At 43.8% G+C, this 24,846-nt stretch overlaps 1 protein-coding gene across 7 annotated transcripts in view; it reads left to right on the forward strand.

Moving 5' to 3' along the window:
* METTL15 (methyltransferase 15, mitochondrial 12S rRNA N4-cytidine) overlaps positions 1 to 24,846 on the forward strand; it is a 1,712,973-nt gene that overhangs the window by 1,365,680 nt on the left and 322,447 nt on the right. For 4 of the 7 annotated variants that reach the window (XM_069623524.1, XM_069623525.1, XM_069623522.1 and 1 more), the window contains exon 5: positions 19,354 to 19,488. In XM_069623524.1, coding sequence (XP_069479625.1) covers positions 19,354 to 19,488 — 135 coding nt within the window. Of the gene's footprint in view, positions 1 to 19,309; positions 19,489 to 24,846 lie in introns of all 7 variants that reach the window. The other 3 variants (XM_069623521.1, XM_069623523.1, XM_069623520.1) reach the window with 1 other exon arrangement.

Consider the following 24,846-nt stretch of genomic DNA (forward strand, 5'->3'; position numbering starts at 1 on the left):
AATTCTGCCTCATTTGCTGTTAGTGGCTATACCAGTGGTTCTTGGCTTCCTGTTACAGAAGGTTGACTACTGTGGGAAGAGTCCTTATCTAGTTGGGCCTGAAGTTCTTCTTCGTGTTGCTGTTCATTGTGCAACATTGTTTTGTACTGCGTAAAGTTTACATCGGTGATAGTGCTTTCATTTGCCTTGAAAGCGTCTTCATAGGAGTCATAGTTATCTAGTATCTCTTCTTCTTTTATCCATGGTTTAAAAAGTTGTAGCAGGGACATGTAATATAGTTCTTTCCGTTGAGGAGTTTTTAATGACAATTTGATATGATTAATTAAGCTTTGTTTGGTAAGTTTCACTAAGCTGCCTTCACAATCTGTCACTCTATATTTACCTTTTTTTCATCGGGTTTTATATTCTTTTTGTATGCAAAGTTGTGGGATATGTGGTATAGACATATGGTTTCCAAATTAGTACTCCTGTTCGGGTAGTATGTGTCTAGTAAATTGTTTTTCAAAATGTCTTGGCTGTTGGGATCATTTTTGGCTATTGTTTTTATGTCCTCATATGATTTGAGAACTCTTTTTCTAGATTTAGCAGGACCAACACTTAGCCAATCTATATTTTCAGATTTTCCATACAAAGCAGTACTCGTTAAAGGATCTGGAGCTTCATATGCGCCACATTCTCTATGAGAGAGCATTCATGCCTAAGCTGTACAATTTCTGACATAGTGTTTTGTCTGATGATAGGTCATTCCAGAGGTCTTGAAGCTCTGTTTTTTCTGCTTTTGTTAAGTAGGCTGTAAGATATTGTGCAATTGCAGTGGAATTGTCTGCAATGCACTGCACATCTATGTTTGCATTCCATAAGAGGGCAATGATTGCATTGTAATCATTGATATATTTTGATTCTTCTGTTCTTTATATGTAATACGTGTTCTTAGGTGATTTACCTTTAACACTATGTCTAACTGAAGACATGAAGTTGTTCACTTCACCTGTTTCTGTAACTGGTCTAGGGAAACCAATGCAACATTTGGTGTAGTATTTCCCTTTGTTTTTGTATTTCCAATGACACTATTTGACACATTTGTGTCTTTGAAATTGTACAATTTGTGCATGAAGATCACTATTTGTTGCTTTTGATGGAATTTCACAAGTGACATATTTTTCGATAAACTGTAAAACAGTGGAATCACTGTCTTGACCAATTTTAATCCATAAAAGCATGTGGATATGTGGTGCTCCTCTGGCTTGGTATTCTTTTCTCCAAAAGAAGTGTTGCACTTCTCCGAGTGGAGGAACAGTTTTATTACAAATAAAGTGTAGCATAGCAATGAAACGATTGTGGAAATATCTTGAAACATTAACAGGATCTAGAGAGCAAAGTTCTCCAGGTGTTAGTATATCTGTTTGTTTTGTTTTTGTTTGATATGCATAGGAAATCATGTAAATCTTCCCATGCATATTCTGCACAACTTAATGTAACAAACCAAGTGGGTGGGCCAAGGTTTCTTATCATACAGCGTACATCTCTGTGACGTCGGTACCAGTACTCTTTCGTAGCACGCACAAAGATTTGTAATGCTTGATTGTAAAACCTCATCTTTTTCTCACACTTTTTGTATTAATTGCGTAGCTGACATATTTTGAAAGTGGGTTCCTGATTTCAATATGTGTGGAACTGCGTAACAGAGTTGCTAGTTCACTTTCAAAGAGTAGGTGGAATATGTATTCCCAGATTTAGACAAAATGTGGATCTTCAGAATACATTTGTAATGAGCGGTATTCTGATGCGGTTATCTGAGTGGGTCTATCATCGTACCTTCCTCCTTTGCCAGTAGGAAAGAGTAGAGGAAAAGCATGTGCTTCTATACTTTTTCCCATATTCTCATTGGTGATCCTTTGGTTTGTCGTATTTGGTACGTTTCTAGTTCATCATCTATGGTGTCATTAGAGTGTAATGGATGAATTGAATAATGGTCTTAAATATTGGATACTGTAGCAGGATCTAGAAGTTCAAATTGACCTGTTTCTGGTGACTCTTGAATTATTTCAGTTGTTTCCCTTAAGTTTTCTTCAATATTTATTTCTTTGTAGTATTCATTGTCTTTTAGATATTGCAAGGCTTGTCTAACTTTATGTAAGTTCACGAGTTGTTGCTAAATTTATTTGTCTTTTGTTGGTACACCATTTACTAAGACAATTAAAGATTGCTCTATTGGACGGTGCACTCCTAGAGTGTGCACATTTTGTTTCAGATCTAATGGTAAATGAACTACTTTTCCACGAATGCCTTTCACCAATTCAGAAGTAGGTAATTTTGCTGTTTTTGGTTGAAGGCGTATTATTGCTTGAAATGGGTGCACTCATATAAATTGAGTTGTTGCAGGGATTTTGGTGGTGATAGCACGTGAAGGAGTTTGGTTGTTATCAAGTTTTGTAGTGCAGTAACTGCAAAGTATTAAGGGGTCAGTTATTTCGTATTTGTTTTCTGCTTGTATGTTACTTCTATAGTTTTTGTGTTACTTTTATAAAGAGTTCTGCGGCAACACACACACACATGGTTTGGTACTTCAGCGGATGTACTTTTACATTTTAGTATTTCTTTTTTGTATGTGTGTAGTAGAAGGTTGCCATGTGCAGAATTGTTGCTAGTCTGTTGTAAAGCTATTGCATTTTGTAGGTGGCTTTCACTTCCAAAATATTTTCTCTGGATACGGTCGATTTCTTCGAGTATGTCTTTGGGTGTACCATGTAGAAGAATGTTATTTAAATTGGCTAGTTCTAAAGCAGGACTTTTAGCATAGTACAGTTTATAGACTAGATTTCTTATAGTTGAATGATGTGTTGATATCATTTTGATATGATGGAAGGTGCTTTTGCAAATAGGTCCTGAAATGCAGGCTAATGAATGTCCTTGTAGTCCTGTGTATTTGCGCACTGGACAGGTGTCCATATTTTGCACCACTTTCATTTTGATTTTGTCTTTACCTTTCACATATTGATTGAGGAACTGGCATAAAGATTTGAAAGATTTTTTGGGAATGTTGCACATTGACGTGCATGGCCATTTGTATACTGGACGTTCTGGTTCAGTCGAATGGAGAGGTAATTCTGAGTTTTCTGGGGATATTTTTGTAAGCAGTATTTCTTGTTCCATTATGGTATTATTAATTTTTTCATAACCTTGTCCACTGCTATGGATGGCAATTGTTTTTGTTTGGTTTTGTTAGTATGCTTCTTCATTAAAATAGTGTTCTGTGCTCGTGGTGTGACTCCATTCACTTCCATTCCCCTCCACAGATATTTAAGAAGTTATTTTTGTTGACATTCCGTTTATTGAGAAGTTCTTTTTGTAATTTCATCCTTAGTTTTGTTAGTGCTTTCATTCTGTTTAACACTAAAATGAATAACTTTCTTTTGAGAAGGATTGCACTGTCTATTAAAGCTTTTAAGATAAATTTTCTACGGTAGGTTTGAAGGGTTGTGCATGATTTGTCTCCTGTTTTTATAAGATTCTGAAGGACTCTGTGGCGGAACATTTTGTTACGCTTGTTAGGCAGAAACCTGTGCAGTTCCCTCTGGGACCACTGCAAAAGATTTAGGACTACAGGTGTTTGACAGTAAACCCACTTGGTAGCAGTCTGTAGACGTGCCCCAGGAGAAGGAGTAGGAGCTCCACGGTAGCCGGAGCTACGAGCTTCTCTGCACCCACCGGGTGCTACAGGGAGGCAGGCTGCCTATCCTCATCATCCAGGAAGATCTGGTGATCAGATCTCACTTTTGCGCATCCCGCGCGGCAATTACTCTGGCATCCAGTTTTCAGCTGAATCACCCTCCCGCACCATCTACTTGTCGGTATTGCGTGCACAATTTGTGGAAAGTGCCCCCTAAGCGAAGTCGCCATTGCCCGACACAAGGATAGCGTCCGCTCTAAGATGGCCGCCCTGCCTGCACACCATCCCAAAATGCCGTATTGAGCTTCGGCGCATGAGATTGGGCACAGCTGCTCTGAAAGCAGCCAACCACGCACCGGAGGCGTGAGCTGGCCCTCTCCCAGGAAGGCCCGCGAAAGTAAGGCCGTTGCCTGTCCCAGCCTGAAGTAGACGTGCCCCAGGAGAAGGAGTAGGAGCTCCACGGTAGCCAGAGCTACAAGCTTCTCTGCACCCACCGGGTGCTACAGGGAGGCAAGCTGCCTACCCTCATCATCCAGGAAGATCTGGCGATCAGATCTCACTTTTGCGCATCCCGCGCGGCAATTACTCTGGCATCCAGTTTTCAGCTGAATCACCCTCCCGCACCATCTACTTGTCGGTATTGCGTGCACAATTTGTGGAAAGTGCCCCCTAAGCGAAGTCGCCATTGCCCGACACAAGGATAGCGTCCGCTCTAAGATGGCCGCCCTGCCTGCACACCATCCCAAAATGCCGTATTGAGCTTCGGCGCATCCGATTGGGCACAGCTACTCTGAAAGCAGCCAACCACGTACCAGAGGCGTGAGCCGGCCCTCTCCCAGGAAGGCCCGCGAAAGTAAGGCCGTCGCCTGTCCCAGCCTGTCATGAGCCGTCCGGACCGTCGGCCAGACACGCTGCCCGAACTGCCCCTCACGTTGTAAGTAAGTGAATGCTTACCTATACACCTGCCATCTAACATTGTGAACGACGCACTTGTTATCCCCAACCATTATCACTAAGAGCCCTGTGGCACTACGCTCATCCCCAACACACTGACTCTCTCGAGACTCAACCCCCACCATACTCCGCCTCAGGCAGGTATTCCGCCTCGCCCACCATTGATGTACTGTGTAAACCATGATGTTGTTGTTAATCACAGTATTCAGCCTGCGTAGTCTATATGCACCCCTCTGCTCTCATATTGCTATTAATCTCATGTGATCTTTGACTCGTTATGTTCCAGTGTCCCACCGCTGTCACTGAAATATGCTTCCCTGTACCTATTGTGATTTTCTAATCTAGCTGTCCTAGTGCCCCACCACATGTTACCTTGCATCCGCCTGCCAATGTGCGGTGTGCAACACACAGCCTGCCATTTTCAGTTGTGTCATATGGAGCCATCAAACTCCATTTGATAGGCTGGTGCATCATGGTCTCTAACAGTCCACATGGCCGCTATCAGACCACTGTAATTGTGTTGTGCCTTATGGTCATTATCAGACCACTCTAATTGTGTTGTGCCTTATGGTCGCTATCAGACCACTTTAATTGTGTTGTGCCTTATGGTCGCTATCAGACCACTCTAATTGTGTTGTGCCTTATGGTCGCTATCAGACCACTTTAATTGTGTTGTGCCTTATGGTTGCTATCAGACCACTCTAATTGTGTTGTGCCTTATGGTCGCTATCAGACCACTCTAACTGCATTGTCCCTTATGGTCGTTTACAGACTACCTTGAGTGTATTGCCCCGTACCGTCGCTAACAGCCCACATGGTCACTATCTGACCATCTGCTCTTAGACTGTTTTAAGCCAACATGCCCCTCACCAACAGCCCAATAGCCACAGATTCGCCCATGTACACTCTCAGTATCCTACTCACAAGATTACTACCCACCCTTCTCCTCCTTATACGGTACTCGGGGGGGGGGGGGGGGACCATACTCAACCACACCACCGCCCCCCTCCACTACCCACCTCCGTACCACACCATAACTATGCCCTCCCTCGCTCACCACACCAACCTTTACCTCAACAACCCAGCCCTTTGGATCCGACATTTTGCATCTAGCCCTCTACCAAACATACCATGCTCTATCACCCTGAGAAATGCCAGACTTGGCTCGTGACTCACTCACGCCTCCCATCACCCGGCGCATCTTAACAAACAGCCACGGACCTCCACACCGTCCACACCCACGCCTAACCCCTCACTACCCCACTCTAACCTCCCTTGACACGAGCAATATCAAGGGTGCGTTAATCAATGCCAGATCACTTACGGCTCACGCCCTAGAAGTGGCTGACCTCATCCTCGACCTCATAGCAATTACCGAAACCTGGCTTCACGCTGCCTCAGGCCCACTACTCTCCCTCGCCATCCCTCCAGGTTATAATATTATCAGACATGACCGTAATTCTAATCAGTCCAAAGGTGGTGGCATTGCCATTATCCATAAAAATGTTCTAAACTTCCACCTCTCTTCCGCGCACCACTTTTCCGCTTTGGAAGCACTGACAGCTAAACTAGCCATTACCCCTAACCATTCCATCACTTTCCATTTACTTTACCGGCCACCCGGCCCGTTATCCACCTTCGCTGAGGACCTCTCTAACATCATCACTCACAACACAAAAACCAATTCCCATGCCACGATATTGGGGCATTTCAACCTAGGCCTTTCTGACCCCAAGGACTCTGCTGCCATGACTATTGATAACATGCTTACGAATGCAGGATTCACACAGTTCATAAACCAACCTACCCACGCTAAGGGCAGAACCCTTGACTGGCTAGCCACCCACAATTGTCCCATCAGTATCGCCTCCAACCAACAGTGCTCATGGACTGACCACAACTTAATTATGTTTAACATCCAGTCCAAACCCGTCAGCCCCTCTCCTAGCATTTCACCTGCTACGGCCGCTCGCAATAAACGTGACATCACTCGCGACAGACTCCTCCCACTCCTCCTCCCTGCTCTCAATGACCAGGCTCGTACATGCTCCGACCCCACGGCTCTGGTTGACACTTTTAACCGCGCTATGCAAAAAGCCCTAGACACCATCGCCCCATCTAAACTGAGAAAATCCAAACCTCGAGCCCACCTGAACTCCTGGTTCACACCCCAGCTTAGAACCTTGCGCAAAGAAAAACGAACTGCGGAATTACATTGGAAAAGCAACCACTCTCCAGCCAACAAATCGTGTCTACTCCTGGCTACCCTTAATTACAAGGAAGCCATGCTCCAGGCAAAAAAAGACACATATAATAAATGCATCGAACAAGCCAAATCCAACACCAAAGAATTGTTCAAAATCTTAAAAGAACTTGAAACTCCTGTTACTGCACCAAACACCTGCACCAAAGGTAGCACTTGGTGCACCAAAATCCAAGAGGCTCTCCTAGGCATGATTGCCACTCTCCAAATTAAAATCAATAACAAACAAACCAGCCTACAATCCAACCTTCAACCTAACCTTACACCTACCCTAAACCACTCCATCCCAGACTCTCTGACTCCTTTTAGCTTCTCTCCTCTCTCCATTTCTGAAGTGGAAAAGATCATCGCTAGCCTTAAACCATCCAACTGTCAAGGCAACCTTTGTCCTGCGCCCATTAATAAGGAAGCAGCTCATGACCTAGCACCATTCATCACTACGCTCATCAACTCTTCCTTTAGTTCTGGGATTGTACCTGACAACCTAAAGGATGCGTGGGTCATCCCTCTTCTGAAAAAACCTACTTTGGACCCCAGCATACCCACAAACTACAGGCCAATCACTACTGTCCCATTTCTACTAAATATCCTCGACTGAGCTGCTTATCTACAAATTCAAGGTTACCTTGAATCAAACAAACTTCTGGGACTCAGGCAATCAGGGTTTCGGCCTCGCCACGGCACTGAAACTGCCCTTATCGATTTAAAAACTCAGATCGAAGATCTAAAAGACAAAGGCAAACTTGCGCTATTACTTCTTCTGGACCTCTCGGCGGCCTTTGATCTTGTCAATAATGAAATTCTTTGTCACCACCTCAAATCAGCGGCACACTTCTCAGACAAAGCTACTACCTGGATTAGCTCCTTCCTAGACAATAGATCAATGCGCGTGTTCTCTCCACTAGCAGCCGCCCCACCCGCACCTGTCTCTTGCGGCGTGCCTCAAGGGTCCTGTGTCTCACCCACGTTGTATAACATGTTCACTAAACCCCTTTTCGATATTCTGGACTATCTGGGTGTCACTTATACCAATTACGGTGAAGACACCCAGATACTAATCCCTATCACAGGTGACTACACTACTGACCCCCTCGCTATCAATGCCATCTACCAGGTCATCCAAGCCTGGATGGCTCAACACGGACTCTGTCTAAATGATGAAAAGGCAGAGCTCCTCATTCTTGGTTCGCCACAAAAACTTACCAAACTTGACTCTGCGTTTAAGTCCTTCACCATTGATGGGAATACTATCCTAACTGCCAAGGACACTAAAACCCTAGGGATCTACATTGACTCGACCTTATCCTTGACCAGACAAACCAATACAGTCTCATCCGCAGCGGTTTATACTTGTAAGCTTATTACAGCCTGTCGCCCTTTCCTCTCTACAGCTAATTGTATGACCCTGGCTAGCACCCTTGTACTATCAAAGGTTGATTACTGCAACGCCCTTTACCTAGGCACTAATCGCTGTAAATTTAAGCTACAAATTGTCCAAAATAATGCGATCAGAGCCGCCCTTAACATTCCCAGGTGCCAACACATAGCTGACACTAGACGTAACCTACACTGGCTCTCAATCCCACAAAGAATTTCCTTGAAAGCTTTGGCTCTTACCCATAAATGCCTTCACAACCAAGCTCCCTGTTACCTGGCTAACAGATTTGCCCTCCACAGCTCCACTAGACCTCGCAGAATGGCCCAAGCCAACTGCCTTGTCATCCCACGATTCAATCTCCAAAGATCAGGTGGAACCAGCTTCCCCATCATGGCAGCCAAATTATGGAACTCACTCCCCAATGAGCTGAGAGCAGAACCCTCCTTTCTGAGATTCAAACACCTTACCAAAGTTTGGCTGTCCTCCCAAGACATCTAACATTGGGCTCACTGCTTAGCTGGTACTTTGACGTACCCTTGTATATACACTCTGCTTGCCTTCTTATTGTTATATTGCTTGCAAACTTTGTAATATACCTGTAAACCTTGTAAGTACTGCCCTGTCTGCTTTCATCATGTTGTATCTAAGAGATGCGCCCGGTTGCCCCTGGGCCTGGTGCGCTATGGAAATAAAATAAATACAAATACAAATACCACACAGATTCACTTGGTAGCTGTGGCTGAGCAGACAGACTTCCCTCAAGAAGAGTTAGGCAGCATACAGAGTATTCACAATAGGTCAATAGAACACAATAGAACAAGTAAATTCTGACCAGGGGTTGGTGTAAAAGAGATATAATTATTTATTTAAAACCGCATCTAGAAAAACACACAGGCACTAATAGTAAGCAATCCAAAAACACGGTCACTAAAAGATATACACTCCCTTAAAAGAATATTAGACAAGTCTTAAGTAAAGCCCCACTTATTTTCAGACAGCGGTGAGCACTTAACGTAGATGGCACTCTAATAATTAGTTTTAAAAAGGGAGAGAAAAGCAGAGAATAAATTGAAACAGATCCCAACACTTTTTCACAAACACAACAAGAGAGGAAGGCAAAGTAACACCGTGAATTTAGAGTCAGTAGGCCGGATCCGCTTTAAGAGGATCAAAACGAAATGTGTCCAAGGTCACACGGTTGCAGCGCACAAAAGTCTTGCAACGGTTCAAAAAGGAGTTGGACCAAAGAAAGGGACCAGTTAGAGGGTCAAGGCGGCCAGCCCAGTCCAGAAGGTTAAGGGGTTATTATTACCTTGTAGCAATCTTTAGAAAGGGAGGCCTGGCAGACACGGTACCTTAAAGTGGTGAGAATACTCCAGCGGGGGCAGTTGTTCCTGGCAGAGGATGCAAGTCAGTGCTTCGTCTGGGGGAAGAGAGGATCTCGTCGGGGAGGAAGACAGGAGTCCGTTGCACTGCCAGGGAAGAAACCAGCTGCGGAGTTTCTCAGGTAAAAGGAGCGGTCCGTTGATTCGCGGTCCAGTGGTAAGTGGCTATCCGGTTGCCTGGGTGCTTGGCACGGGCAATTCAACCACAAACCGGTCTGGGGTGCAAAGAGAAGAAGGTAAACTGGTTGTGCCCACCAGTCAGGGGAAGAAGCCTCTCCAGCCGGGAGATCTTCTCTGTCGTTGGGAAGTGGTGAGTCGGTTCCGCAGCGCTCCACCGGTGGTGTCGTCGTGGTAGGTCGGCTCAGCTTCTCCCTCGTCAGATTATCAGGTCCTGTGGCGACTTCTGAAGTTCCAGTCCCCAAAGCCCTGCTTTTATGCAGCATACCCCCATTCACTCAGCCTAGCTGTCAATCAAACATGCTAAGTGGTGAGCCGGCCGGCTCACCACTTGGGCCAATCACACAAGAGTGCTACTTGAGTTACCAAGGTAACTCAGTCCAGGGTGCCTAAACCCCCTCCCATACCCCCTGTGGTACCCAGACAGAGTGGCACCACTTTTGGAGGCTTCTGTGGAGAAGCCTGCCAAAAAGTGGAACAAAGGGCTCGACTTTGGTTGGAGTCACAGAAGAGAACACAAACGCCATTTTAGAATCGAGTCCTGGCAAAAAATACCAACCGGCGAATTAATATTAATTAGATAAACCGGCGGTATGTTCGAGGCTATGAGAATTAAATAATTAAAGTTGGTAGCCTCGAACAATGGGAAAATCCCATAGGGAAATATTCACGGTCGAATATAAAAAGTAGTATCCACTGCCACCAGCCAAAACTCGATCAGGGGGGACGGAGACGTGCCCCCTCGACTAACAGACCTCGGGGCAATCGAATTGCCTCGACCAGTACGTCCACAATATGATGGTTTGTACTGGTTTCTGTTAATAATTTGGGACTAGTAAATCCAATGGTGACTTTACATGCCCTGGGAGACAGTAGTCAGTCCCAGGGTATGGAGTCTATGGTGGGGTGTCACTATGACACCCCTGTGTCACTGCATGGAGGGTGCTGTCTAACACACATAGTAAAAACACATGAGACCCTATGGAATAAAGGACCCCATAGCCCATAAAACACATTAACAGTCAAAGGAACACCATAAATCATGTCCAAGAGTGGGAGAAAAAGAGTCTCACTCTTGGCAGGAGAAAAAAACAAACTCCAGAAATCCAGCAAAGCTGCTGGGGGACTCACTAGGTTAGGAAATTCAGCCTAAAGAGAGAATTCTCCCTAACAACGCTCAACTGGCTCCCACAGGGGCGTCGGTCGGACCCAGACAGCTGCGGTCTCCACCCACGTGATGCATAGTTCAGCGATGACTGAGTGGATCTGCCCTCCTAATCTTGTCTGCTTAACCCGTAGAAATATTCTCCTGCAAGTGGAGAGATGGATTTAGCCACATGTGGATTCAAGTGATGGAACCCCCACAGTCCTCCCCAACTAATCACCTCCGAAATGCCCTCACAGCTATCTCACCTTATATTCTTGAAAGATGAGCTCTCCATCCTGCGTGGATTTGCAGGGGTGCGTCGATTCCAGTTACTTCACTTGTTTGAAGGCTCGGGAGAGTTCCGGAGAGTATTGACTCTGAGGTTCCTGGTGAGGACCAGTAAGTATTAAGTTCATAGAGTTCATTATGTCCGATGTTCACTCTTGTTCCCCCCTTCCTTTCTTGTCTTGCAGCTGGCTCGTGAAAAGATGCTCTTGTGGCAGCTGGTGGCGCTCAGGTAAGAGTCTGTATTACCTGGCGCTGTCCGGTAAATGTTGCACGTGGAAAACGTGTTGTTTTGTCTCTCTTTACAGATGCGGCACGTGGAAATATGGAGAGTCACAAAAGGATGCCTCCTGTGGTAAATCAGGTAAGTCTATGGTGGTAAGAATTATATTTGTTGGTTCCCTCGGCTCACCTTGTGGTTTTCTTTTGTCTCCTAGGTGCCAAAGTTCGGCGAAGAAATGATGGAGGCAGCGCCGACCCGAAGGATGCTGTGAAGACTGGTGAGTATGGCGCGGCGCTGCAGCTGGAGGTGCGGCGCGTGCAGAAATGATGTTCTTTACAGGTCCGGAGACTAGATGGATCCAGAATCAGGTGTGGAATAGAAATAAGTTTGTTTTCTAACCTTGTCCCTTTTTTTCCTCTTTGTTTTAGGAGCTCCGGATTTGAGGCGGGCGTGGCAGAAGACTGGATGCAGGCTGCAGGCATGGTGAGCGTTACGCTGCTGGATGCAGAATAACGTGAAGCGTGTGTTGCTGGTCGGGCGTGGTTTAAATAGCCTCAAAAGTAGTCCCAGGTAAGAAGTCCCTAGAACCACACCTGAGTAAAAAATAGTCCCTGCAGAAAAATAGTCCCTTTCAGGCTTCATGTTGGATTGGAGTCATTTGCAGCATGGTCTGCCTGAGGTAAATAATGACTATAAGTCTGGCGCCTTAGGCGCCAGGACTGATTTCTACTATGAGCCTGGCGCCTAAGGCGCCTGGACTGAACCCAGATAGCCCCTAGCGGGGCTGCTGAGGTTTTACTAAATTTCTAGATGCCTACTCCTGGGACTGATGGGCTTGGTCCGGATGCATGGGGGTAGGCATCATGACATATTTTTGCTAAAATACTTTTTTTGGTATGGTTACTTGCTAGAATATCAAGATTTATAGGAGCAGTTTTAGCAGTAGTATTAGCCGAATTCTTGTTAAGCATTTTGATAGAGGAGGCAAAGGTTCTGTACTAGAAGCTTGTTTTGTTTCGCTAAATGACTGTATTAGTTGTTTTGTTTGAACGTTTTGTACTAACTCTGGCAGAGATGGATGCTTATTTCGGACACTTTTATTTTCCTTTTCTCTATTTCTGTGTTGCTTTCTGTGGACTTCCTTTTTGGTCGGCATTCTTTGGAGTCTGTTGAAAAAAAAAAGAAGGAATGGGTTGGGCCGTTTTGCAATGTATGTGTGCTGTGTGCATGAGTATGATGGGAAAGTTGTATGTGGTGGTGTGTGATTGTGCATTGAGCAGTTACAATGAGTTGGGAAGGCTATTCTTCTATTTGTGCGTTACTAAACTGCGGTTCAGATGAGAGTAGAAAGTGAGCTAGTGGTGAAGAGAAGCATTAATAGTAAACGTAATGGTATAAAATTAAAACAGTTCTTTGTTTTGTAGTACTAACATTCTAAGGGTTGAGTATGTTATTTGTGTTCCAAAAAAATAGGGATGTGTGTGCCATTCTGCCTGCTAATCTCTGTTTAATAAATGGGGATTTGTGGGCAGAATGGTTCAGAAATCGCTGTTTTTTTTGGTGCGCAAATTACATGAATGAACCACTCCGTGTCTTTGAGGAACAGTAAGTACTTTTTTTTTAGTGGAATGTGCAGGTTTCTTCGGATATGTTGTAGTTCAGATGCTGATTTTCAGGAGAGTGGTCGTCACTGCAATTGTAAACGAAGGAAGTTAGTAATTTTGTGTGTTTATAGCACTGATGTTAATTTAGACGTTGATTTTTTATGTTTTTGTAGTAGTATTCTTGTTTGATGTCTGAACATAGTGTATGCATGCATTTCATTTGACTTTGTGCAGCGTTTATATTCTATTTACGATATGTTAGTTCAACATGCTTTGCAAATGAGTAGAATTTTAAGTGTATGAAATTCAATTGGTTTTTTAAAGGTGTGTTGTAGATAGCAGACAGGTTTGGAAGTGACAGTTGATTATAGTAGATGGGAAAAATTTCAGTAAGTTAATTTTATTTGTAGACATGACAACAATCGGGAGCCCCGAGAGGGATATTTCACCACAGCAATCGGGAACATTTATTTTACCATAGGATTGATTGCACTGGGATTAGCATTAATTTAGGTGGTAGACAGTAAAAAATAATTAGATTTTTCAATTAAACATCGGGAGTCTGGCGCTTCAATCGGGAGGGTTGGCATCTATGTATAGGCTATACAGGTTTAGTGGCATTCCTCTGTTTATATACATTCATAAGAGTTGTATATGTACTCTGAATAAAATATGCATACCTGTAGTTTGTATTCATGCATGTGGATATGCATGGAGCTGTAAGTAGAAATCTTGAAGACTTGTACAGTAGTTTTTGTAGTAGGTGCTTTCCAATGATATGAGACTTGTACTCGTAGTGATCAACAGTACATTTGAAGTGCGGAACTCTGATGATGGAGTTAGATGTAGAGGTCTTGGATGTGATTGGTGGATGGTTGTGTGACTGCTTAGCTGTATCCAATGAGGGAATGGCACAGAGAGTGATGTGGAAAGGGTAGAAGGGTTGGCTAAGAGTTACGTGCCGGCGTGCCACATCTGGGGTTTTCCAGCAAATCCAGTATGGAAAGGGGACTGTAGGAATCAGCCAATCAGATGTTGACGTTGTGGATTTGTGTGGAAAGAGAGTGTGTGTAGTGAAGATGGCAGAGGTGGAGAAAGTCAGGGTGTTGGTGCTCGGAGATATGTTTGTCCATGGTTTACAGCAGTATGCTCAATGCAGGCATGTGGCAAACAATTTCGATGTTAAAGGAGTGGAGGTGGTGTGGAGCGCTGTGCCTGATTGCAATGTAGAGGGAATTCTACGAGTTTGTGAAGATATGCGTAGGATGAACAGTCCCCATCTGGTAGTTTTGCACCATGGGGCTTTCCATTTGGGCTACGTGAGTGCCCCTACTTTGTTGGCAGATTTGGAACAGTTGGTTCAAGCAGTAATGAACATCCTTCCAAATGCGAAAGTATTTTTTTCTGGATTACTACATAGGGCAATATGGGACAATAGTTCTGTTTTTGTCCTCAGCAAAACATTGATAGGTGTGCAATCAATCAAGGCATTTGTGCTTTCATGCTTAGAGCTGGTATGTTTTTCTGTAATAATGAGAATATTGATTCGAGCAATGCTGTTTATTTTGAAGAAGATGGTATTTCTTTATCTTTTTTGGGAAATGCCATGTTGTTTTGAAATGTAAGGGTGGCTTTGGAGAAGGTTATGTGAAGATTTTGGCTGTAAAATAAGAAGAAAGAAACCCCAAAAAAATACAAAATAACAGGTGTCTGTCAGGCATCTGCAAAAAAACCAAATAAAGGCTCTTTTCAGAGCCCACCTCAAAGGGGAAATGGGGCACACTATTTAAATGTACATTCACCACGCTAAGATCTTCGATAAGTCTGCGCACATGGTGGTAGTCTGTGGACAGAGCGTATTACATACAGGGATTCTGGGGTGGAGAGGCATGCAAATGAGAATGAGCGGAGCTCGGGATTGGTCAGTAAAGTTTAGTGGGTGTGTTGTGTAAGGAGAGATTTTGTCAGAACGTCTTTTTCCTGAGAGAAGAACAGATAGCTATGGTTGTGTGTTTTTGAAAACATATTATCTGGATTTCGGGAGACTCATGGATACATTGGTTGGAGGTGCATGCAGAACGTTGTGGAGTAGCTGCAGATCTTGGATTCCCTCATGTGGAAGTGCACTGGCATTGAGTGCGTGGAATGAAGTGGCTGGACTTGGTACCTCTCTGTGCTACTTTGGAGACAGTGCATCATCCGGACATAATTATAATTCATTGTGGAGGGAACAGTTTAGGACATGTGTCTGGAATTTCTTTGCAATTTGCAGTGAAAGAAGGACTTGAGAAGGTCATGGACATGTTTCCAAATTCCCAAGTAATTTTTTCTTGTATTGCGCAAAGACAAATGTGGCTGCGTTCTTCTTTATTTGGTCCACAAATGGAGAAAGCGAGGCGCAATGTCAATAAGGCTGTTTGTGCCTTTCTAAGAGATGTTGGCATGTCTTCTTTTCACAATGAAAATATTATGTTTCATAGCACATACATTTTTCGCAGAGATGGAGTCCATCTTACTTATGCTGGCTATCAGATTTTTCTGAGAAATGTACAAAATGCATTGCGACCTTTTTTGGAATTAGAGTGAACTATTTTGCAGTAGATGTTGACGATTTCAAGTTTTTCAAACACACAAAAACACCACCCAAAGGTTCTTTTCAGAGCCACCACTTCTTCCCAGAGAAAAGTGCATTGGTTTTGCTAGGGCAGCACCCTAACATTTTATATGTCCTAGGACTGTCCGCGGACTTTCAGAAATTGCGCAGGGCCCTGCACTGTTTACTTGACACTTCTATTTTTAAACTGTGAAAGGCGGCTCTGAAAAGAGCCTTTTTTTTGGATTTTTGTTTTTATATTTCTTTGTTTTTTTTTTACACACAACACACTAGGAGAGGAAGGGAAAGGAGGGTAAGGAAGGGACACCAACCACGGGGATAAGAAAGGGCAGGTGGAGAGAGGAAGATGTAGGGTGAGCCTTACTTAGATAGGTAGCAGGTCTTCTGGTAGTCCGTGACCGCAGTCTCGAAAGCACTTCGAAGACTCTCCCCTGCAGAGTACTGCGTCGCAGTACATATACAATATTGTGACCCTCGAAAGGTAAGGGTCAACAGCATCGCGAATGGCCTGTGAAGCCGCTGGAGGGATGCAGTCTCCCACAAGAGTGTCTCTTGTGGTGAGAGGAGCGGAAACTGAGGATGCTGTAGAGGAACTTAACCTACTACATTTATTACAAGGTACAACCTTGCGAATGTCCACACTGTGGAACGAAGTTAGGTGTCGCTTCGTGGATGTCGTACCAAAGCTGTTCGAACCACGTCTCCCACACGACTCAGCACCAATTTGCACTGGTTACAGATGACCTTGTTCGCACATGCTTTTGGGACATTACCATAAACGGTAAACAACCGCCATACACAACTCCCGGCGAGTTCTGGTAGTGGGGAGTTCCTCAACCTCATTCTCTTCATTCTCGTTCTCTGCATCCTCAGACGTGTTCCCCTCTGCAGGCCCTTGGGGAGGTGGTGGTGGCGGAGGGTTTGGGGGTGGTGCTGAGGCAGATGTAGCAACAGCAGCCATGGATGCCATTAGGGTTGATGAGATAATTTCAGCAAGAGCAGCAAAGGCAGCGAAAGTCAATCTGCAATAGCCAGAAGTACAATGAAGATCAGCTTTGGGGTGTGGCCTTTTATAGGGGTGGAGGGGTGTGCCTCGCGACCATATCGAACATCCAAAAAGGTTCAAAAAGTTACAAAAAGTATCTGGAAAGCCAGGGCCATTGTCTGGGACATGTGAATTGATGAATCTTTACTGTAAAATAATTTGGATTGTCTGAATAAGTTCTTTTAAAATGTTGGGGAACCGGACAGAGTCCGCAAATTAGGACACACGCTCAGCGTGGGTGCAGTCACATGATGACGTCGGGAACACGTCCGCGAAGGGAACGGGTGTCCACAGGACACCTAATGCACAGGAACGGTCATTCGCATGTGCGCGGGTGTTCTACGGACAGTTTTCGGGTCCTGAAGCTAATTAAAAGTGCGACACAAGTGAGACAGACAGTTACGGACAGGCACCATGTTCGCAGGATTTACGGTTGTGGTGCGCATGTGCGTAGCTGTTCTGCAGACTGTACGGCCAGTTATAGTGTTCTTAGGACACCTCCATTTTGTTTGACTACGGACATCCCGGACACCGCGCGTGTTCTTAGGACAGTTTCAACTTGGCTGCGGACGGTACGGACAGGTATAGTGTCCTTAGGATTTGTCCATTTTGTTCACTTAAGGATATCTTGGACAGCAGGTGTGTTCTATGAACAGTTCCATCTTGGTTGCGAATGGTATGGGCAGGTGTAGTGTCCTTAGGACATCCACATTTTGTTAATTACAGACAGGCCGGACAGGCGCGTTGTCCGCTGACATTTTAACCGCTTTAAAAAAATAAAAATAAGGCACAAAGAATTTCATTAAAAGAAACATAACATTCTTTTTGTTTAATTAAATACATATACACAATTTATGAAAGAGAGGGGGAAGCAGAAACTGATACAAACACGGGAATTAGGGGTTTGGAGAGGATGGATGGGAGGGGATGAAGCGATGGAAGTCTCATCAAAACGTTTATCTTGGTGATGGGGGTTTGGGGATGGTTCACTGGGACATGGAGAGGGGGCGCAGGTACAGGTGGGACAATGGTATTTAATTTGTTCTTTTATGTGGTCCTCCACTAACTGTTTCAAACCATTGAAATTTTCCTTGAGCATGTCTATTTTCTGTTCCATGCTTTGCAGAGTCTTTTCCAGTGTGTCTTTTGGTGTAATATTTTCAATGTTTGTATGATCTGTTAAAAATAAATATATATATGTTAAGTACACATAAAGTAATGATTATTAATTTGCTTACATAGAGAAGTGTCTACCATTATTATCATTATTATCACTGTCTTCAGACATTTCCTCACGTGGAAAATGTTCTTCAAGCCACTCCAAAGTACTGCACATTTCTGTGTGAAAAACAAAAATATATTAATTGTACTGTACCTCATACAAAAGGTTTGGAAATATATAAGAAAGAAGTTTACTTACTAGTTTCTGGTAAATTGTATTCGTAGTGTTGTGTAGGTCTACTGTTGCTTCTAGCTCTGCAGTTTCTGTGAGGTAAATATGTTGGAGACATATCTTTTTTGAAAAAATGGAAAGCCTACAAGGATGACACGTTTCACTACTGCTCGTAGCTTGGTTACACGATCTTGCCTTTGTGATAGACACACCTTTATTCCTTTACCCGTCTCCTCTCCATGGGAATAGAAAGGGGACTGAATCCCCTTTTCATTAACCATATATAATAACGGAATTTTACCCATCATTACAGTGGTTACTGCGCGTTCACTTCACATAATGTGCTCAAAACAGACAACCCATTATAGGTACATTCAACATTCATTAAAAATTCACAATGGATGGATGGCCCACAGCTCTGTATTATACTCAATGCGAGCATGCAATACAATTACCATCAGTACTTTGCAAACAAAAGATAAGTCACAAAAGAATTCGTCGTAATAAGGAACGTCTAAAAAATGCAAAAGTGCAGTTTCCAATACTCAAGTGCTGACATCGTAAAGTGCTTAGTGCATTTCTAGGTATGCGTGCCATGGTTATCACATAACATGTCTAGAGATACCCTCTCATAGCATATTTCTCACATTCGTGACTGAGTGCATACTGTCAACCTCGGAGCCTAGAATGTTAGCCACAGTACAAGATGGCAAGGTAAAGTGCATAGCCATTCTCTATATATATATATATACACACACACACACACACACACACGGTTAAACAGGTAAAGCTTCTTTTTTTACTTTCTTTTTGATTTCATCATAATAAAAGGAATATGTGTAACAAGATCACATCCTTATCTTAAATTGTTAAGAACGTAAATAAAATCCATTTCGTACTGAGATTTTCTTTCTTTTTTGGGCCAAGACAATCCTACTGTTTCCAAGACTCTTTCTTATCTAATTAACATTAAACGATGTGAACCACTGTGCGTGATTTCAAAAAGTCGAAGCTATTTCTGTTGTCAGGGGATGGCTGTCGCTTATTTTAAAACCTCAAAGGTGCCCGCATGAGATTCGTGTATTTGGCTTTATGGCTTCATGCTATGAAGCTTCACCTCTTGTCAATGAAGACTGACGTCAGCAAACTAATTGGCTTTCCTTGTGCGTAGGTACTCTGACATGCCCACCGCTGCTGATGTTGTGAATGCTTTAGATCAACAGGCGCTTGCGTCCATCCTGAAAACGTATGGGGAGGAGCGGTACGCCAAGAAAATAGCTTCAGCAATCATTCAGGCACGCAGCATCTACCCCATCACCAGAACCCAGCAGCTTGCCAGCATTGTTGCAGGTACGCTCATTAATTCAGAAGTGTGAGAGGGGAATGTATTAATCTCCCAAATCCCAGAGCGATCTATGTGTACTTGAAATCATGTACAATCTAATCCTGCCTATCCTTTCTGATGTCATATATTTTTTTTTGTCTAAGCTTTTTTTTTTACATATTTTGCAGACTAGTCTAACAATAGATGTTGCATGAAGTGGTTTATCGTATCATGGTAAACATAGAGAATGTGTGATCTGTCACTGCAGGTGATCGGTGCTTTATATCTCGTACCACACAGGCTATCATGGTTTTATATGTTTCATTTGTATCTTCTTCAGAAATTCTATCTTTGGAGTTACCATCTGTTTAAGTATAGCACATTGTACAGACACATTATATGGTTTAAAATACACGGTGCAGGTGTTTTGTAGGATGCCCTAATATCTATGAATAATAAAATCTCAAAGTATCTTGTTGAAACACTGTCGGCCTCATCATGAGTTGGGCCATAGCCCTTCAATGCAGCGGTAACGCTACTACCGCTGCATTCCAGGGTTGGCCCAATCATGAGTCTGGTGGAAAATGTGAGTTTTACTTCCAGCTTTTTGCTGGAGGCAAAAATCTCAATTTTTAGGGTGTTTTTGGCGCAATTAGCATGACACCGTGGGGATTTACAGCCTTACCACTACTCGTGATCTGGCGCATATCGTGCTGGAACAAGTAACGGTAAAGCAAATTGCGTTGGGTGGTATCCCGGCGCAATTAGCCCCGGGATACCAACCAATTTATTACTAAGGCACAAATGCAATTTGGTTGAATTCTAATACTCAAAGAAAATTTGTCAAAAGAACCAAATGACATTTTTACAGTTTTGTACACATTACTATAGCTGTTATTAGCAGATGGGGATCGTGATTGACCTCCTCTCGGCCAATCGGAATGTCTAGAGTGCAGTTAATAACTACTGGTATTTGATAGTTTGATAGTTTATTTATATAGTGCCTATACACAATGTGTTTCAAAGCGCTTCAAGGCAGGTAGGGAACATGGGAAAAATACAGTGAACATTCTTACAAGTCCTTAATACATTCATAATGTGAAAAAATCAACTGTCATAATCAGCCTGACAACATTTCAGATAGTGCAAGTGCCAAGACAATGATGAGATGGGGAGGTAGAATGAGACAGACAAGTGGCTACATTACGATGTCTGGCAACAATTCAGATTGTGCTGAAGGGAGGTTGCGATCAAGTGGGGCTGGGGGTGGGGTGGAGACAAGCAAGCTGCTATCAAATAGGTCAGGAGAACATAAATGAAAGAGTAAGCACAAATTGAAAATGATAGCGAGGGAAGGGGAGGAGAGGTGGGCAAGAGAATGAGAACAGAAAGGCGGCTACATTACTATGCCTGACGAAAATTGAGGTAGTGTCAGAATTTGAAAAGTGGAGGGGAGGAGAATGTAGCAGGGATTGGAATAGGGGAGAAGGAGAAGTACAAAACAAGCGACTATCATACTAGGCCTGACGACAATTCAGATAGGGCTGGAGGGGGCGAGATGGGTGAGAACAAAAGGTGGGGGGGAGACAAACAAGCAGCTAACAAAGAAGTCAGGTGACATATTAGAAAAACATAAATGCTAACGGTGGGGGACACAGACAGCATCACAAGGGCAGGGGAGTGTGGCCACAGACAGCATCATGGGGGGCTGAGCAGGGGAGGGGAGACTCATACAGCATCAAGGGGGGCTGGGAAGGGGCGGGGGAACATACAACATCACAGGGGGCTGGGCAGGGGCGGGGGACACATACAACATCATGGGGGGGCTGGGCAAGTGAGGGGGCCACAGACAGCATCACGGGGGCAGGACGGGGAGAGGGGGGACACAGACCGCATCACAGGAGGCTGGGCACGGGAGGGGGACACAGACAGCATCATGGGGGCAGGGGAGGGGGAACACAGACAACTTCACAGACGGCTGGGTAGGGGAGGGGGAACACAGACAGCATCACGAGGGGCTGGACAGGGGGAGAGTGGACACAGATAGCATCACAGGGGGCAGGAGCAGCATTACGGAAGCTGCCTGGGAGCTGATAGGGGCCTTAGGAGTGGGCCTTGTGAGGAGGGCCGGCCAAGCCTGCCAGCCTTCTCATTGGCCCAGATATAGAAGTCCAGGGCCAATCCAAGGCCCCGAGCAGCAGTAGAGCAGGCACTCCGGTGCGGGACAAAGGACACGGCTATCTTGAAATGGCCATGCCGCTTGGAGCAAGTGAGCCCAGCATGAAAAACGCACATAGCGGTGCTACAAATTTGCTAAAATGTTTAAACATATTAAATCGGGTAGATGTGGAAGTCTGACAGTGCAATTCAGCAAATTAAAAGTCAGCTGTAGCGCCATTGTGCACCGATAGATCAAGGCCCACAGGGGGCTTACCTGCAGATGGTAGTGCACCGAGTACACTGCAGGGCTTCAGATGGTAGATGGAAGCCTCTCTGAAGCTGCTCTGGTCGCCGTAGGCAGACGCAATTCTTGAACAAAAAAGGTTCACGGTTGCCACTGAGCCTACCGAGTGCTCTCTTAATCCCCTGTAAATAGGGTGAAAATAAATCTTCATACAAAGGTTCAGACCATTTCAAAATGTTTCAGAAATTAAATCATATCTCCTCTTGTTGGCGTTTTTGAATCAGTTATTTATGTGCTCCAAATAGGCAGTACAATCTTGCCATAGTGAACCATAGCCAATGGCAATGAGCTGCGTTCCCGAGGTGAAGGCCTCATTTGGAAGGCACTGTGGAACATGATTATTTAACCTACGAGGTTATACAGAAGACTCATTTATGACATTACCACTTCATCAATTAAGTGTTTAGCCCTAAAGACGGAATATGCATTGGCTATAGGACACTATGGCAAGATTGTACTGCCTATTTGGAGCAATTAAATGACTGAGTCAAAAACACCAACAAGAGGAGATGTGATTTAATTTCTGAAATATTTTGAAATGGTTTGAACCTTTGAACATTTATTTTCACCCTATTCACAGGGGATTAAGAGACCACTTGGTAGGCTCAGTAGCAACCCTGAACCTTTTCTGTTCAGTATTGACACCCTTGTGCCAAAGGAATTGTTTTGTACCAGTGAGCTCCATGAATATCACTTATATTGTGTGTTAAGTTTTAGTTTAATACATTTTTGTATTTTTCAGAATTCTAAGTGGTGCCCACCCTCTATTACCCTTTTCACACTGACTGCATTCTTAACAATCTGTCTTTAAAAGAAGAAAGAGAACGAACAATGCAATATCCAGGCAAGATTTCTTTCAACAAGATGCTTCTTCAGTATGCGCTAATAGCCTTATAGACCCTGGGAGGTGTCATTGTTGCTTGGGATAATGACCCTTCCCCAACCTATGACCCTCTGATTCACCCCGGGCAATGACTTGGTGTCAGATCATTATCCCGCTATAATGACCCTCCCTTGGTCTATGAGGCTATATTGCAAGTCATTACTGACGTCTTATAAACAAATTAATATGCTGGCAATACAGTCAGTAATCTCGGTTATATATCTCCTTCTAGACATTGTGCCTGATTTGCCAAATGTTTTCCAAAGGGATTGCACCATTGTAAAATGCTTTTGTAAATTAGGCCCATTCTCCCTTCAGCAACTGCCTAATTGCAGACATTGCATACACCATGAATTGCTAAAAGTCGTATAGAGTTCGGGAGGGTTCATTATTGCTTATTTAATGCTCTTCCCCACTGTTTGCCCACCTCTTCTCCTAGGGCAATACACATAGGGTGGGGCGGCACTAGCCCATGATAATGGCCCCTTCCTCGTTCGGTACAGGTAAACTATTATGAGTCAGACGACCAAAGATATAGTCAACAAATCGTCAACACATTATTGACCACCAGTATTGTCCTCTGTGTCGGGCTTGAGAAAGGAATCTGATAACTGAGAGTGAATTTTATTGCAACATGCTTTTTAGAACTGCATCTTGTTTGTTTACAAAAGTCATGACAGCACACTGAGGTATGTAAAAGGGGGAGCCTCAACTATATAAATATGATAACCAGAGGTAAGTAGAAGTGGAAGTATGTTTGAGGGAGGATGCTATGGCACTAGAAATTGTGGGTGCTTGTGATATTTTAGCAAAACATCTCTCGCCTGACTTTTTAAAAGCAATCTACATATCCACCATCATGCTACTGAAGCTAGCTTGATGCTGAATGTAAAAACACCAGGAAAAATGTGTGAGGTTATTTAAGGAATAATTTTACAGGTAGTTAACTCTATTTGCAGAAACGGAAAGAGTAAAATGCCTTCTTACTGAAAGGAGGGGGCATGAGAGGAGCTAATGGAAGAAGCTGCCTTCAACAATTGTGTGTCAGAGTGCAGGCCTCTGTGTAATGGTCTGGTAAAAAATGGATAGCGACAAAAGATAAACATATTATACATGCTATCATAGTTACTTAATGATTGTGGTGTCTGCCGTAACCCATGATACTATTAAAATAGCGAGGTTATTAATTCATGCTTTTTGTATATATATGAATTATGTATAATGTTTGTAATTTGTAATAAGTGTAAAGTTTGAATTTATTTTCAATCTATACCACATTAAAGAATTGATTGAGGAGTTACACATAGACGTCTTTTGGAGGTAGCTAGGGGTGCTCGCTGCCACGCTTGGCAATCTTCTTGGTCTACCTAGTATTGCCTCTGAGAGCCCTGGCTTTACTGTTCCTCATTCTTAGATGTCAGAGTGATATATTGCTCAGTGAAAGAAACACTGTAGCTCCGAAATAGATCACTTTGGTTTCAGCGCACCAAGTGTGTGTATTCTCATTCAGCTTTTCTGAATTGTGACTGCTTGCACTGTGGAAGCCACCACGATGGTATGCATCTATTTGGATATGGACATTAAACATGTTCTACAATAGTGCTTGCTATGGCATCTTCAGAATTATTGTGTCAGCTTCATTCCTATGTGCTAATTTTCTATGTATGTTTCTGTGTGTGCCCGCGTGCGTGTGGCATCTCTGTGTTTGCAATTAGCTTGAGCCTGATGTCTTAAGCCTGACACTTAATTGTAAGCTGTGGTAAACTATGCCTCCTTCCCCAATCAGGAACACCAGAAGGTATGTAGTTTATATGTTGGTTTATTCTCTTCGATATAAAGTAGAGAAAGTACTGGGACATCCATCCAGCCCAGCACATTAGGTCGAACTGACACCAGTAGAACCCAGCACACCACACAGCCATCAACACTCCACAAAGAATGTCAATGACATAACCACACCAACACTCCACATAGAATGTCATTGACATCACCACACCATCATGACACACACATAGCCATAATCAGGCACCAGCACAG

The sequence above is a fragment of the Ambystoma mexicanum genome, chromosome 11, assembly GCF_040938575.1.
Source record: "Ambystoma mexicanum isolate Mex_15411 chromosome 11, UKY_AmexF1_1, whole genome shotgun sequence".
Lineage (NCBI taxonomy): Eukaryota > Metazoa > Chordata > Amphibia > Caudata > Ambystomatidae > Ambystoma > Ambystoma mexicanum.